The sequence below is a fragment of the Plectropomus leopardus genome, chromosome 2 (genome assembly GCF_026936395.1).
Source record: "Plectropomus leopardus strain MGB_pleo_1.0 chromosome 2, ASM2693639v1, whole genome shotgun sequence".
Taxonomy (NCBI): Eukaryota; Metazoa; Chordata; class Actinopteri; order Perciformes; family Serranidae; genus Plectropomus; species Plectropomus leopardus.
The window spans coordinates 7,664,516-7,682,389 of NC_142177.1; the positions used below are offsets into that span (position 1 = coordinate 7,664,516).

Consider the following 17,874-nt stretch of genomic DNA (forward strand, 5'->3'; position numbering starts at 1 on the left):
CTTCCTCTGCTCAATGCCACCAGCATGACCTCCAGCCTTTTTCTTATTGGCCACTAATTGAAAAGCATTAATTATAAGATGAATGCATCCTGGTTGACAGTGATGTATGCCAGAGCTGCTCTGTTCGCCGGCCTCGCCCATCTGCCCTGTCAAGCCTGTCACTCTCCACTCTGAGCTAACAGCAGCTTTCATTACTATTCATCCTCCAGCATGTCTCATCTGGATCATGTTGCTGATATAAGCTCTAAGCAGGCGAGTGTATTGGCCAAACAAGAAAGATTGTCAGGGATGGTATCGGACAGTCGCACACCTCTTGAAAAGGGCACATATTTTTAAAGTGGTTTATAACCATAGAAAGTTATTATGTGGGAATGATGAGATGGTAAAAGCTAAAGAACAAGTCATTTCTGTCTCTGCTGAGAATAATAATAAAGTTATATCAGTCTCCTGAACTCCCCTCTTCCCTTTCTTGGGGTCAGTGGGGAGACCGGGTTTAGTTGGCACACTTTTCACTCTTTTACATATTTCTCTGGCATAATTTGTTAGAATATTCTAACCAGCAGCAAATGAAATGTTAAGGTGTCAGCTGGAAATGAATAAGTTTCAATGGACACAAATGTTTTCTCAATTTAGGTGATTTGTGATTAAAGTCATCATCGTATTCCAGGAGTGCTCCAGGAATGAGTCCAAAAACCCAGAATTAAGTCAGCATTTTAGCACTCCCAGTTCCCTCATCGTGAAGTTGAGGGGTTTTTGTGAATTGGTTTTTGGCTAGATGTCTGAAAAATGATCTGTGGTTAAAAGAAAGCTTTAGAAAATTTTACATTTTGTTCTATGACAGTAAATAAGTCAGTAAGTACCCCTGTCATAAACTCTGAAGCTTTTATGTGTCTTAAAAAAGTGGATACTAACAAGTGGTTAAATGAGACTAGAGAACGTTATCATGCTCTACACGGCTTTATAGCGTCTTTGTGATGGTGACATTAAGTCATGTGACTATAGTGCAGGTTGCTTATAGCAACCTGCTTATGCTTATGCTTATAGCCTAACACTGGCTTTCTTCCCCTGGCGATTGTATTTCGGCGGTTATCTTGCTGAATAAAATGAGCAAAAGCTCATTTTCTGCAATAATCCAAAATCCAATGAAAAAATCCTGCAGGCTTTTTGATAAGGGAACCAAGGCGACGCTAACTTCCTCATCCACCTACAGAAACACGTCACAGACATGGGACATGGGAAGGGCTAATCGTTGGCATCACTGTTCAGCTTTTTGATTCGCCTACTAATGATTAAGATTTGTATGGATGTGATCTAGTGTCTTTGAGTTATCCATGGCAGTGAATTTCATATCTGATAAATAATCTGATATCATTTTTAGGAGAGGGAATGTGAGGCTTTTCACAAACACTGTCTTTAATATGCTGCTCTTGTCTCAGCCGTTGCCCCAGATTTCTCCCACAACCAGCTGAGGAGCCAGACACTGGTGAAGGTTGGAGGAGATATTCTCATCGAGTGCAAGCCCAAGATGTCTCCGTGGGGTGTGATCTCCTGGCGAAAGGGCAGCGAACCACTACGGGAAAGTAACAGGTAACAAAACATTTCATTCTGCTTTTACGCCACTATGAGGCTTGACTTCTCCTCGCATGCGCTCTCATTACTTTAAGCCAGCTATGGATCCCTGGTGGCCGTGTTCATGTGTATTAATACAGACACATCTTATGCTTACTTCACTCCAGATGTACCGTCTTGTTCACATATAAATATGTAACATTCACTTTCAGTCATCTCTTAAGTGATGTTGCCCCCAGCTGGTTGCAATATTGGACGAGAGTCTCACACGATATGAAAAAAATCTATAATTAATGCATCACATTTTCACTGCCACCACCTTTTTAATCCTCCCCTCAGTAAGCATCGCACTTCATGAGGGGAAGGTACATTTCTATAAATATGATCATCTAGACTGAAATATTATATTTGCTACCACAAGATCTATTGCAAAAACATTAATAGCACTCATGGCAACAGACCTGAGGCAGCCTAAAAGTTTTATTCTTGTTTTTTTTTGTTTACACAGTCAAGAACACTGCGTGAAAGAACACAGCTCTCTATCATTGGGCCAGTATGGCAACACAGCAAGGGTGGCAAAGCAAAAAAAAAAAAAAAAGAAGCGCTTTGCCAAAAAAAACAAAAAAAAAACAAAGCAGGGTTTCCTGGCAAAAAATGTTGAACCTGGCTCACCTTTTGTTGCAATGCAATGCAGCATCAAGTATTTGCAGTCATTAACTTTACAGCATTTTGAAATCATGTCATTGTATGTGACAGGTCTTTTGTGTCTGTTAAGACTTCAAACTTTCCTCAAACGGAACGTCTACTACCCTACTACTACCCTACAGCAACAGTAGCATATCCAGAAATTTAAACAGTATTCAAAGTATTTTCCTAGTATATATTGCATCGGTATGGTTTGTTTTCTGCCACAAATCAACATGTGAAAGTGACAAGAAATAAGGTGGCTGAGGCAAAATGCAACATTATCACTTCATTTAATGCTGCAATGATTTCCCCAGTAATATTATAGTACAACTTTTGCATAAAGGCAGTATCAAGTCTGGAACTGTGATGACACTCCACTCACTGAACATCAGCAACATTACATGCAACCACATCACATTATATTTTCCTAAAAATAATGGTAAAGACACAATTATGAGTCTTCTTTTTAGGCTAAGCCTATTAGCTATGCCACTACATGGCAAAAAAAACAAACAAACAAAACAAAAAAAGGGAAGATAACAAAAAGTAAGTGAGTATCCATCAATTAAGCAAAGTGAAAAAAGAAGTGCTTAAAAATTAAAATAACTTTGTAACATAATTTTTAACATGTGATTTTGATAAATATAAATGTTTCCCTGGATGTTTTTACCTTTTTTCCTTAGATTTTTTTTTCTATATCTTCATTTCAAATAACTTTATCATTTCTAACAATTTGTGGAACATTTCTTAACAAGTTGCTCATTGCCTTTATCCCCATGTTATTGAAAGAGATTGCATAAAATTGCTTTAGGTTCCAAAGCCTTAAGCAATAGGCTGTAATAGCATGTCCCTTTTCAAAAATTAGTGCTATAATCAAAAAGCACATAAATATGACTGAAGCCTACATGTGTCAGCATACTATAAGAGCAATGTGAGCTATATAACACAGCATCACAGAGCAGGTTGGCAATAATTGCATTATAATTCAAAGTGTCTGTCAGCACCTTTTCAAATGAAAGAATAGATCAGCTGTTCAGCCTGTGAGCATGATGTTAGTTGCCCTGTTGCTTGTTTTGATCCTGGTTACAGTCGAAAACACACATACACACACTCAACTGTGCAGCTTGTTATTGGAAGAGTAACTATAATGAGCGCCCGAAGTAAACAGTTCATGTTTGGAAAAATGTCTTTTGGACAGGAGTCCAGAACCTCGGTTAGTGAGGGGAAAGAATGACTTTCTCTTCTTTTTATCTGCTGTAAAAGTCAGTTCAGGGCCTTCAACTGAGCGTCCATAATTCACAGTTGGAGACCGTTGTTTAAGTGGCTGTGACACATCACAGAGATCAGTTGAGCATCACAGCCTGTGAGAGGTTGTCAATCACAAATAGGTTTATATGAGAGGCCATCCATCCCATTTTCATGAAAGCGATATCTCGGGAATGCCTTGTGAGAATTTCTTCAGATTTGGCACAAACGTCCACTTGGACTCAGTCGTAAGGCTCGTTTCACACAGCATGCATCAGGAGCGCGTGAGCAGCGCCGAGCGTGTTGTTTTTTATTTCGGCGCCCATGTTATCATGTTAGAGCATTCACACTGCCTGTTGAGCAGCGCTTGTCCCAGCTGCGTGTCAGCTGCAGCACATCTAGAGAAACGGTGGCTCGCCGATCATTTTTGCGTGACACGTGATACAAGGCATTTTATTTTGAAACATTTAAAGGACCGTGTTGTCGGCTCTGCAGGAGCTTTCACAGCTTCATAAATGAGAGGAATTTGTGCTTTTAAATAAGGAAGTACAGTACTAATATCTGCAGGCAGTGAAGCAGCAGCAACATTGCAACATCGCATGTGTGAACACCACAAGCATGAAACATGCTGCTGCTCGGGGAGGCTGAAGTCACGCACTTCTGACGTGCACTGTGTGAAATGGACCCAAAGTGATTTGATTTAGATGGTCAAAGGTTACTGTGACCTTACATCCATAGACTTTCTTGTAGAACTGCCCCCTAAAAGTCGGAGATACAAATCAGCAGTCAGAGATCCCAAAGTTGACTGAGATTGCGTCCAGTCAAGCAATTGTTTGTTGTTATTGTTGTTTTTGCTAGTTAGTATGCCTATCAGTGTACTTCTGGGGACGTTTTGGTGCCCAGATTTTGTGGCTGAGTGAGCGCTCTTGACTTTCACACTAATCTTTGGTACATGGAGCTGCAGACATGCAGGCAGCGGCACAGAGGAGGAAAGGAGAGCGAAAACATTGTTTCTCTTCTGCTGAGAGGTAGTAAACTTCCAGCTCACAGCACCTTGATACGACAGAGACTCTAAACTAGAATCTAGTTTTGGCAAATATGTTGTTGCACATTTCCCATCCATCATTAAAGCAGTTAGCTTGTTTACTTTAGCCTAATATGTGAATGTTTCTTTCACATTTAATGTCCCATTGAGCCTGTTGAAATCTTAAATCTTTGTAAAGTGTAAAAATGAATCATCTTATTTGTATTGAACAGCCAAATCTGATTCAACCGCTATCATTCTGAGTTGGGTACAGCCCTTCTTTCTCATGGAGGCCGTATTTAAAAAATGCCTTGAGGGAATTTCTTCAGTATGGCACAAACATCCACTTAAATGTCTAATAGGATAAAATTATGAAGTTGTGACATTTTATAACCAAAGGTTAACTTCACTGTGGCATCATAATGTTCTGCAAAACATTTTTTCTGGCCATTATTCAACATCATAATTCAGGAACAGAAGGGGAGACATTTGGTGAGACACTGAGTCGATGACACTAATCATGGGTGTTCACCTTGAAATTGTGCTGATGGTTTAGATCATTTGTTCTACCAGGTTCAAGATGTGTGTGAAGCATCCATGTTTTAAAACATGTAGCATCCTTGCAGCAAAATCCATATTTAAAGCATTTTCAGCTTTCATGACTGCAAATGAGTCTGGACAGACATGCATATAAACTGGAACTGCAACATGACTGGTCAGAGGAGGCTTATAATTTTAGTTTTTAAATATTGATCAATGAAGCGAAGTCATACATTTTTTATGAATATGCTGGGTTTGCCAGCTTAAGATTTAGATGGCACAGGCACATAATGCAATAAAATAGAATAAAACAACAATTTGGATGATAGCCAATACAGATATTTAGTGGTTAATGTTGCTATTGTTGTTTGTTGTCATTTATTCTTCTTTTGTGTCAGGGAAACAAATAAATTAACACAATAAAAAATGACTCTTCTGTTTTAAGGCCATTTAGCCCTTCATTAAACTAACTTTGAATGAGCACAAATTCAATGATACACGTAGCATGTGCAACAACCTTTAAAATAACGTATATTTTTTTAAAAAGAAAATAAACAAAAATAACTTTTTACTAGATACAATATATCATAAATGCTCTCCAAACTCTATTTTATATTGCTGTTAAAATGTTAAAAAATTATCCTTTTATACAGCTGTATTTATTACATTTTGTCAGATTACATTGAACACATCATGAGAAAGTTATTAATTACCTTTGACCAAATCTATTTTCTTCAGAGTAGAGCTTGAATACACCAAGTGTAACATTTGTTTTCTTTCTCCTCGTGCAGTCTCCTCAGTGGTATAGTGGTAGTTGATGAGGTGATGCACTTGAAGGTAGATTGGCAGGTTACAGATTAGGAAGTAGGTATACTCCTCTACATATTGCAATAGCTCTTTGACGGATAGGTGGGTTTATTGTGAATTGTGACTGTGAAAAATCAACAGGGCAAAAGTTTTCAGAAATACTTGAAATAAAATCCCTTATTGGGATGGATTGACTTCTGTAGTTCCATAACATATTCAATTATTAATGCAATGCGAGATTTTTATGATCATTTATTACTCAGTCAGAAAACTAAGACTTTTTAGAGATGTAAAAGTATTGAATCAAGGTTCCTCAAAAGCCTCTAAGTCACTGTGGCATATTTTATTGCTGTATGTCCATGGAGAGATCTTGATGCAGTCCTCAGATGTGGTAAAAACAGTTAAGAGAAAAAGCAGCATGGAGCCTAAATGAGTAATGGTTTATGGAGCTTGCCGTGTTTTATCTCCAGCTCTTTAGTGGTGGTCAAACAGACCGGCTGCTGAGTAAATTCAAAGTGCTAATCAAGTACTTTTCACCTCAGCGGGGCTCCAGAAATCAAATTATTCAACTTCTGACACCAAGTTTCTGCAGAACAGAGGGCGCCCTGCCACGTTTGACCCCCCCGAGATGCGATGCATGCTACATGTGATAACTTTTGCCAGTGTTTGTGTGTTAGTCTGAATGAAGTGTGAAGTCTGGCCCAGTAGCCTCATTGCAGACAGGGGTCATCCATGGGGTGTCACAACTCTAGCATGACTCGGCGGTGACAGCAGAGCTGTGTGCACAGTGTCTTGCCAGGCTTTGCATATATACAAAGCAGTGTTGTTGCTTGTCAAACAAAGTGGCGCCGAATTTGCATAGTGGTTTCGCTGCTGGTGCCCTTCACTCGCCCTGCGCCACTTCCATCACACATTTCAACCTCTCGGCACCTGGACCATTTAGATTCTACTGTTTTGAATTCATAGCCGGGATTGATTTCACATTTGTCTTTGGGGTGACACGAATTGACGTCCTTGTGAAGTGATAAATGAAATGGCAGTGTCTGTCCCAAATGTTAAATAGATGCCTTGTGATGCTTTGTTTTCCTGAAATTCTACCACTGCATGTGCTTGTCCTTCAGATCTCGCACTTGTTCCCTAACTATAAATCTTATAATGACCAACTGCTGTGATAAATAATGAATGATTCAAGATGTGAATTGTTAAAGTGTTATTCGTTAATTACTCTCAAATAATTCAAATGAGGGAATTCTTTTTGTTACAGCTGTGAGATGGAACACTGAAGCCTTTTGGTTAAGGTCTTTGTTGCACTAAAGGCAGATATATGCACAGAGCTAACACTGTAGCTTATGTAATGGCTAGTAGTTTTCCTCCTCTCATATGAGGCCAGGAAATAAAGAAACATTTAACAAAGGTAACGTTATAAAATCTGGCTCCATTATAACTCAGAAAGTTCAATCATATTTGCCCCCCCGGCTGTAAGTTGAGTATCACTGTCCTTCACTATAGGTACTACATCGAGTTAACGCAGACGTGTCCCACTTAAGAGAATCATAATTTGTCATGGCTGTTTTTATAAGTCTGTCTGATGCTCAGAAATATGTCTTAATGCTTTTTATTCCCACTCAATAAATGATATTTGGCTCAGACCACCTGTGCCACTACTCCAAAATGAAGAAGAAAGAAGCACAGAGCTGTATTACATTAAAAGCAAATGCTTTGCCATGATGCCAGATCGTAGCTAGGAAGTGGAGTAACTATTTTCAGAGCTTGAAAACACGTCGGAGCCTTCAAATGTGCTGATTACAGCCCCCCCTGCCCCCCACTCTCTTTCCTATTATCTCCCGTCTCTCTCTCATCCGTGTGACACACTAATACACGCCAGTGTTGTACGCCACACAATAAAAATGTTCAGCATCTGTTGTGATAATCATCAGAACAGTTGTCTTTTAAACGGCTCCCCAATAATGGCTGTCCTGTAGGTCGACTCCAGTGCTCAGCCTCGTCCTCCTGCTGGTTGTTTTGAAAACCAAAAGGCTTTAGTGAAAGCAGGCGTCTGATGCAAATGATGGAAAAAAAAAAACAACAACATCCTGGTTTTACACATCAACTGTGTGATAAGAACCAGTGTTATATTTCTTGCTTGTTAATTGCATTTATTTCTCTGTAAGCCCAGATAAAAAGAATGGTGTTTGTGGGCATGTGCAGACTGCGTGCTTGTCTGAGCGAGGCTGTTTAGTTATGCACCTGTACAGAAAGGTGTGAAATCATAGAGGGTAGCTGTGAACCCCTTTTGTTGAAGATTAATTGCCTTAATTGCGTTAGCACTCCACAGTGGCTTCGGCGGAAAGGGAACTAGTGTCACCAGCTGGGTAATCCATCTTCATAGCAGCAGCCCCCTTTTTTTCTGCAGAGGACCAGCAAAGGGGGGGGGGATGTCTTATCTACCCCAGACAACCCTGCAGGGACGAGGTTTAGATGACATCAGCTGGAACAAAGCAGCTGAGAGCGCAGAGCCGAGCTAGGTCTTGCTGATGAGTGTGTAAGTGGGCCGTGTCAGGCGGCCCTAAAAAACACGGCATTTCAATATGTCACAAGCAGGAAGGAATCAAGTCTGTTAGGCCGCTCGCACCAGACACTCTCAATCAAGTGTCCTCTCGTGAGCCGCGGCAGAATGTGCTGACGTCCCCATGTTGCTCCCTCCCGCATTAAATGGCATCTCTTTTTAAAGACCTTGGGTATTTATCTCTATCGGCTTTTGGCAGCCATGCAAATATTTGCGCTGGATCTTTCAGGCCTTTGAAGAAGGTGTTTACCCCTGGAGGGAGGCATTAGAGGGCTTTGGGTGTGGCTGGGACAAATCCCCACACTTTTGTTTTCCGGCATACTGCTCAGCAGATACATGTTGCCTTATTGTGTGCTTTGGTGCACATTACAAAAGAAGCAAATATAACCCTTAAGTTTAGAAAAATAGTTGATTAACCCTTTGAAATCTGGAGCAACATCACTTTCTGTGTGCTGCTTTCAGAAGCATTTCACAAGTATTTAAACCTTTGAAACCGGAGCAAATTGGCACGATTTCTTTTAGAAACATGGGAATAAAGGCAATAAGCGAGTTGGTAAGAAATGTTCCACAGATTGCAAGAAATTAATAGATTTAGAAAATGATTTTAAGAAAGCTCGGGGAAAATTCATAGGGAAAAAAAGAAAAGCATACTAAAATTACAATACAGAATGATTATAATTTTTAATGACACTTTTATTGAATATTTTTTTTCAGGCTATTTTATAATTATCATATCAATTCTTAACATTATCATAGTTAAATAAAAACTAAGACTTTAGACTTCCTCAGGTTATTCCTTTGTTGATGTTGTTGTTGTTTTGTTTTTTACATTCTTTCTTTTTTTTTTAATATCAAAGGTAATTGGGTATTAGGTAATTTTCTTTCTTTAATTTTCTTCTTCTTTTTTTTTTTTGCTAAGGCCAGAGAAATTATGTTTTTGGGTTGTCAGTCTGTCCAGCCCGTTCTTGTTATTCTGACTGCCTTGAAGGAATTTCTTTAAATTTGAAAATCGCACATTCACTTGGATGAGGAGATGAGCTGAATAGATTTGTGGTCAAAGGTCAAGGTCACCGTGACCCTGCATCCATCTAGTACCTGTAAATGTGCTATCTCTTGAAAACAGTAAAGGAATGCCTTGAAATTTGGCACAAGCATTCATTTGGATGTAAGAATGAACTGACTAAAATCTGGTGGTCGAAAGTCAAAGGTCAAAGGTCAAGGTCGCACTGACCTCATAAAACATGTTTTTGGCCATAACTCAATAATCTGCTCAAATTTTACACAAATATCAGATAGGATACAATGAGGATGATAATTAGGAAGTTTTGATACTTTATAACCAATACGTCAATGGACGACTGTGACATCATATTGTGGTGATTCTAGTCATTAATTTCTTGATAATTTTGGGGGTCATTTCCTTTTTCCTTGCTTATTACCTTCTTCGCATGTTTTTAAAAGGAATCAAGCCAATTGGCTCAGGTTTCAAAGGGTTAATACATAATTATTTTGCATTTTTAGCATTCATTCTCTGTTTCCCTCCTCTCTGAGGGACAGTGAGAAATTCAGCATGCCCCAGGTATCCATGGCGATTCTATTTAGTAAGCGCAGTCCAAAAGGTCATACATCTTAAACAGGTTTGAGATATGGCAATGTGATGCAAATGCTTTATGCTAAATGTTTTATTGTACTGTATTTCTAGGTTATGCATCATACCTTTAAAAAAAGGCATTTGGAATTGCGGGGGGGAAATATGAACCCTGCTGGCGGCTGCATTTCCTGCAGAAGCAGAATTCGGTCTTTTATGTGTATTATAATTGCAGTGGGGGGATGGTGCTCCAAGAACAAAATGCACCTGGCAAACTGCTGCCCAGTCAAAATGCCAGTTGGGCTCCGGTTGTGTCTGTTAGTGCCCAACACAGATGACACACCATATATCAAAAACTGTGTTTTATGCATCAGTTTATTTGTTTCAAATCCCAGCTTACTTTGGCTAATTGAAAATAAGGGCCTGATAGTAATTGAATGACATTTATTCAAAGATTTTGCATTTAATAAATCATTAACAGTCTCTGAGCTCTGAACAGAGCCAACTAATGATGATAGCATTCGTGACATTCAAAAACTCAATTTCTGAGTCCAGGATTCCACAAATTACATTTTTTTTTTCCTGGCTGAAAATGAGGCATAGGTGGTAACATCCTGATCAAGGGCACACATGTGCACACAAGTGACTCAAGCACACATTTTTACATGCAACTGATTTTAGGAATTGCAAACTGGTAACTCTATTTTAAAAAATATATAAATATATATATTTTGATTAATTTAGTTTCTAATGTAAATAATTTCCTTTTCATATGTGGCAGTAATATGGCATGACCTCAGGTGTATTGAAGTAAACTATTATATTTAAGAGATGTCTGTTTGAACTTTTGTATTCAATACAGTGTGAAAAAATGGATTGATTAAAAGGTTTGAAAACTGAAAAAAAATGTGTACATTTTACAGATGTAAACGGAGTGCATAGAATAGAGTTTGCAAACGCTGTGTTGTACAATTTGCAGTGACATTTATAAAGCTGGTGATATGCAACTGTATTAAAACATTGCATGGTAGGGAATTTTTTTTTTGTTTGTTTTGTTTGTTTTTTCTGTATTGGCAAAGAAATTGGCATTGAAAACACTGTGGCACACCGGGTTGGCGGCAGCTGGCCCCCTCTTTGCAGTGGTCCAAAACAGACAGCAATTTTCTTGCAGTTTTTTCAGTGCCTTTTCAAGTTACGATACTGCACCACCACATTGACAGAATGCTGCAATTATAGTTTCAAATGACAGTTTGTTTAATGCCTCTTAGAAAATAGTTTTCCATGATGACAGACGTCAGAGTTTGTCATAAGCTGGATGTAGGCCAAAATTTGACCTAGGCAGCTGCTTTTAGACTCTCTATGCAGGAAAAAAACAGTGATACAATGAGATGTCTCTGCTGCCGGCACTCTGTCAAACAAGCTTCTCTGATGATCTTTGAGACTTGTATGGGAGAAGAAAAGAGTAATGCGATCACTCTGTAGGGCCTGAAATGGTGCTGATGGTTCTTTAAGGTACAATAATGGCACCACTTTTGATTCTGCAAACATGAGCTGTGGATCTTAAGTGTGTTTTTTAATGTCTTTTAGTGGGCATTTTGAAGGAGCTCAAGATACTTTTATGTTTCAAACATTCTTTATTTCTCCTCAGATTTTGAGCCAGAAGCTTCTGCTAGGTACTGTAACATGCCTATTAAAATGGTGAACTGTGTGAAATGGTGTGCCAGTGTTCACTGTAGCAGTCAATTTGCACTGGGGAGTGTAACTATTTGAGTGATGTCTTTGAACGAGGTGAGTACAGGAAGCTCGCTGTCAAGGTAACATCTGTTCTAAGTTATTTCGGGTCTTTTTTATCCCATATTAGTGGTTTCAAACAGCTCGAGATGTACAGTCCCGGGACACATAGCAAGGAACACAAAGAAGGGATGCTACCAGAAAGAGGGGGACGCTACAGACTCTAATAGATGTCTCCCAAATATCAGCAGTGTAGAAATTCATATATCATGGCTTGTCATCGTAAAGCTGTCACAACTATTTCTCTATTGAGTGCAAATAAAAAAATGTTTTTGTGAAGTTTATTCAGTACTATTGAAAATAGTAAGGCATGTTGAATAATGTTAAATAATTGTTTAAGCTTCGGAAAGGGAATTATGTTTGCTATTTACGCAAAGGGGAGGTACCATAGACTATAAATGATGTCACTTAAGTGGCTGTGCCTTTAAATATGCCGTACTTTGGTTAATTGAATGTAAACAGGTGAGTTATATAAAAAATTTGCTCCCAATCCACTGACTGGAAATGTGGGAGCAACATACAATTTGAAATGAAAATACCAACTGAACCCCAAAACCACATTTATAAGGCATGCAAAATCACACCATTTAGCAAGAAACTATAAATACAGAAATTATAGTTAGATTTTCAAATTTTTGAGTTTTTGAACACATCAAAAAAAAAAAAAAAAAAAAAATTTTTTTTCAACTCAGCTTTCATTTTCAACTTTAAACTTTTTTTAAACATCCACTGTGCTATTACTGATACTATTTTGGTCGGCTGCTGTTGACACTGTCGTGAACAATTTATTTTGGAGAGGGTACTCGTGCTGCTAATGCTGGCTGTGTGTGCGCTGTCATACATGCGCACGTGTGTGTTTGTGTATGTGCGTGCATGTGTCCGTGCAAGGACCAATGGCTGTCATGCACCCATATTCAACACACAGCTTGATAGTTATTTTATTAGCTTTTGTTATGATGATGCAATCTGTAAAGAGGATTTCCATTTTGGTAAAGAAATTAGCATTTGCATTGGCTGCAATACCTTCATTTGGTGTGAAATATAAATATGGATAGGGCCTATTTATGGTGAAGAAAGGGTCATAATTTCCCTGCAGTCACTCAAGGAGGCTCAAGGAAAATTATTTGTAGCTCTGGGATGGGTCAAGATGAAACAAAAAGTAAAAAAGTAACACCCCAGCAACCCCTTCCTCTGATAAATAAAGAACAGTCCTTAATGGTTGTAATTCTTCCTGTAGACGGAGATTAAAAATGAACAAAGATTCATTTTTGACATACTTTTACAGTAACACACGTTTCCCCTTCTTTTACGATAGTGTTAGTTTTTGATGCAATTAGAACTGTGTGTAAAAATAGAATGCACTGTTGCCAAGAAATCTCATAGCAACCTCTGTCTTCGTGGCCTGCCTGGCCAGTGACCAAAAATAATCCTTCACTGGTCGGTTTTAAGTGTCCAAATTAACTGTATCATTCATCAGTGCATTCAAAGAGGGTCAGTTCAAACAAGCTGCATCATCACAAATCACTGCTCATTCAGACAATCAGTCAGGACAGCCGTGGGTTAATGAAAACTACAGTTAGCTGGCTTAAGACTAGAAATGGACTAGAAATGTTGACATCACTGGCTTCCTTGGCTTGAATTTTAATTTTTACTATTTTCCACCTGATGTCATTTTTAGCACATGTGGCATATGGAGAAAATACATGCCATTTCCAATCTGTGCACTGTCACAATCAGTGTTCCTGCAAATTATTGACGTACTGTATTCCAGGCTGTGATAATAATAATAAAAACAATTCTATTTAGCATGTACTATATGGAAAACAATTTGTTTTTTGTGGGGTTTTTTGTTCGTATTTTCATCAAAAAATAAAATGGCATCATGACAAAAACCTGGTGTTTAAAGGGTTAAAATTTGGAAAATTTGATCTTTATGATTAATGCTGATTTTGCTTAAAAAATTAACTCAATGAAAGTAGACGATATAATATTAATGTATAATATATTTTTTTAGCTTGATTTTGAAAAGAGCATTTTGTGTGCATGGTGATAGGAGTGTCTGTAATAGTGAAGCGGGCCCTAAGGGTTAACATGTCAAATTACACTTGCCTTTGTCATAAAAAAAAAAACACCTTCAGATCTCAAGGTGGCCAGCTTTAATAGCTTGATACACTAATGGGCCCAAAGTCTGTGCAATTTACTGTGAGAAATCAAACGCCTTTGGGAAATTGGCCAAATGTCAGCCCCTGCCTCCTCCCATATTTCTGTTTTATCACCTGTCACAAACTGAGCCCCGATGTACTTTGAGGTCTCTTTAATTCTGTTTTTTCTTTTGCCAAACTATTGACACACACATTGAAGTGCGAGTGCGGCGCATGAATCAGCGAGCATGAGAAATTTTGCTACCAAAGGATGTTCTCTGACTCATTCCGTGCTCGGAGCTGTTTGGAAGTCATCTGCTGAGGTGCGTTTTATAGCTCTAAGTGGTGTCTGTTAACGTCGGAGCTGTAGGTGCAAGCTTAAGACTTTTGGAGTGGCTCTCTGAGTTAAAACGAGAAGAGACAAGAGGGCATCTGTATGTGGCCTGGATGTTGATGAGTCCATTAGTCTGTGGAGAGCACAACACTTGCTCTCGCTGGATTGGCCAGATTTCTATCTGTACTTGTGACTCTCGGGGTACACTGTCCCTCTTGCATATTGTATGTCCCTCCTACATTGGCAGAGCAAATAAGCATGGCTGTCACGTAAATGAAGAGATGTCTCGCAGAGTGATCTCCATTTATAGGCCCATCTGCTCTGCCAGACGCACTCCAGAAAGAATCAGTGTCAGGAGAACACCAAAACTGTGGAAGAGGCACAGCAGCCAACTTTGCATTAATTTACTTATCGGGTATCGTCTTATCTTGCCATGATGCCTTTGTTCTGTTTCAAGGAGATTGTAATAAGAGCCTCATCAAATGTCTCAGGGCTTAATTTTTACGAGGACTTGGAATTAATAAGCGTTGTATGGAAACAGGTGTATTAATAAAGGTGCTGATTAAATGATCCGTGCGAAACGGACGGCCCAGCACTGCTATTTCAGTCTCCTCGTTCTCAACCGGCGTGATGTTATTCTTATTAAAAAAAAACACTGTTTATCATGTTTAAATGTCACTTCACATTTTTTTTCCTATCACATCTCTAATTCTCTCATTTGCCCCTAATTGAACATCTGCTTGTGAAATGGAGGTCTGACTCTCGGTGGAGGTTAGCAGTGTGAGCGAGCGGTGCCAGAGCCTGAATACTGAACGCTTATGTGCCCAGAAGGACTTATTTCATTACCTTGCCTTGAGGAAAAAAGGGTTTACTACCTGACAAGACTGCCGCAGACAGCTGACTGGTGCTTTTCATTTTGTCTTTGCCCACACCTCTACGCCCTGGCTGTAGCTTAAAAAGCCTCGTGAAGGAGTGTGCCCCCCCTTTTGCCTGAGAATGGGTGCAAATGGAGGATTAGCGCTTTGCTGATCCTGGCAGCTGCAGACAAACACTCGGCAATGTTCAGAGGTGCCTGCTAGCGCGCACACAGACATCCGCATAGCAGATTACTATAGATGTTTTATTTATCCAAACATCTCCGAGTTGGGGCTGCTCAGGGGGTGGAAATAATTTCATAGGTTGGTTGAAACCTCAGCGGGCACAGCTGAAGTCCCATGTTTCTTTCTGAGGGAAGGTCAGCTAAATGCCTTGCTTGATTACTAATCAAAGTAATAATAGTGTGTGTTCATAGAAAGTCCTTCTCTTTTTAAAGTCCAATCATAACCACGGCATTCATGTTGGAAGGTCAGCAGGGCAGCTCACCTGGAAGGCTATAGACAAGTATGAATAATTTGAACATGAAGGACAGCGACCGCATGCTAACGAGTCCACCCAGATGACTTAATAAGGCGTGATTATATTTTATTAAACAGCATAAAGTGTGTGGCTTCATTACATTATTTTTTCTCCTGCTTTTTTTTGTGCCTTCTGTGCAACCCTTTTGTGCCTCTGGTTTCCTGAGTCATTGCTCTGTATGAATGAATCATGGGTTTGATGTATTTGTGTGTGTGTGTGTGTGTGTGGGGGGGGGCACCGTATGTGACATGCTGTTATCACCAGATCAATTTGGATTAGATGAACAAGTCGCTCACAATCTTGACATTGCTCACTGCTGTCTAGTAATTAGATGGATAATAGGCAATTGCCTGTATTAGAAACATGTTCTCGTAGGTTGTGCAATAAGTGATTGGCAGTTTCTTAAGTCAGACATTAGCACAATTACATTACAATTAGCACTAAATATCAAATGTACTTTTTAATCATGCTTTATTTTAGACATACAACAGGTTGGATTGTGTTTGTTTAGACCAGCAGTCAGCAACCTTTACATTCAAAAGAACCATATTTGACTAAAAATAAGTTTAAAAACCTATCTGGGGCCGCAAAACATATTCGAGCCTTATAGTTAATGTAACACAGCCTGTTAATTCTAAATAGGTCTATCAACACTATTTGTCTAAATAAGTATTTATTAATATGTTTTACAACAATGCGGCTACTCTGCAGTGGGCTATTTATGATTATTTGGTACTTTAAGTTTCTAGAGTTAGCAGTTAAAGCAAACACATCTTTTTACACACTGTTTATTTCTCTGTTTTCCTCAGAGACTTTTCAATTTGTAGCTCATAACTAGCCTAGCAGGGGGAACTGGAGGCAAACCACCGCCATTGAGGTTTGGCAAAATTTAGGAGAAAAGGCACCAGGCCATAGATGTATGACACAAATTTAATTTTTTTGTGTGTCAAAGCCACTGGAAGCCACTAGAGAGGGGCTAAAGAACTGCATGTGGCCCTAGAGCCACTGGTTGTCTACCGCTGCTTTAGACCATACTGTATAAATAATGGACATAGCAAGTTTGGCATTTTGGCTGGAGCCATCTTGATTTTTTATTTATTTATTTATTTTTTTTTGAGCCAGAGCAGACCGTATTCGGAATGGTATAAGATAGCTGTCAGAAAGATGTATCCATAATTAATCATTCTTATTTGTAATTTTAACAATTTCTGTGTCAAAAACGTTGTTTTACACAAAACTCTGCTGTCGTATACGTGAGTCTGTGAAAATGGGTTCGGATTGTTTTTATAGTATGAGTATGAGTGTAAAATCTGTGAGTGCAAAGTCTTATGAATACAACTCCTGTTTCTACGACTACGAAGTCTTCACTGTGAGCATGAATCCAAGTTTACGGGTACGAATCGAAATGAATGCTGAAATGACGTCACTGAGGTCACAGTCAGGTCGCAGGGAGAGTGATCGATCCGCGATTCCTCCAACTGCGCATGCGCATGCCCCAGAAACAAAAATGGAGGGCAACACCGTACCAAGTAGTCCACAGAAACATCACAGGTAATGTCAATCATAATGTGCATTGCATAGCCATTATTTATTTCATCAAACCATTATGGCCATTAGAGGAATTGCAGTTTTTGGCACTTCTGCATTGACTTTATTTTTCAGCCCTGAAGGTTGCCGCTTGATTTAGACAGTTAAGATCTAAGTTGAAGAAGGTTTAGAGTTTTGAGATGCAGCCTAATGAGTCATAGTACCAACTTAACACTCATAGTTGGCTTATAAAGTGCTGCAGGAATAAGTCCTAAAACCTGAAAATAAGAACCCTCCTCTGGTAGTCTTTTTTTTATTTTAACTTTTTTAGGGGTTTTTAGTAAGACTCCTGAAATACTATGACGATGACATAATATAAATCAATAAATACTTGTCAATTTTGAAGCTGGTTGCTAACCAGTTGCTAAATGAGACTACAAAATGTCATCACGCATAATGTAAAATCTCATCTTCTTGCTAGTCCTTCTTCCTCCATGCGTATATACTTACAGTCTTACAAATTATTTTGACTTGAACTTTTCACTTTAGATTCATCAGTTCATAGTATTTTCCAGTTGTAGATATATTTGAAACTTAATGGTGGTCATGTTAAAGTCTTGGGACCATGGCGTAGTAGTTTTATAGATGGTAACTTTTTGC

General features: G+C 39.0%; 1 protein-coding gene across 5 annotated transcripts in view; it reads left to right on the top strand.

The window, feature by feature from the left end:
• cntn4 (contactin 4) overlaps window positions 1-17,874 on the top strand; it is a 275,881-nt gene that overhangs the window by 213,019 nt on the left and 44,988 nt on the right. For all 5 annotated transcript variants that reach the window (XM_088083789.1, XM_088083787.1, XM_088083798.1 and 2 more), the window contains one exon: window positions 1,437-1,587. In XM_088083789.1, coding sequence (XP_087939915.1) covers window positions 1,437-1,587 — 151 coding nt within the window. The remainder of the gene's footprint in view (window positions 1-1,436; window positions 1,588-17,874) is intronic.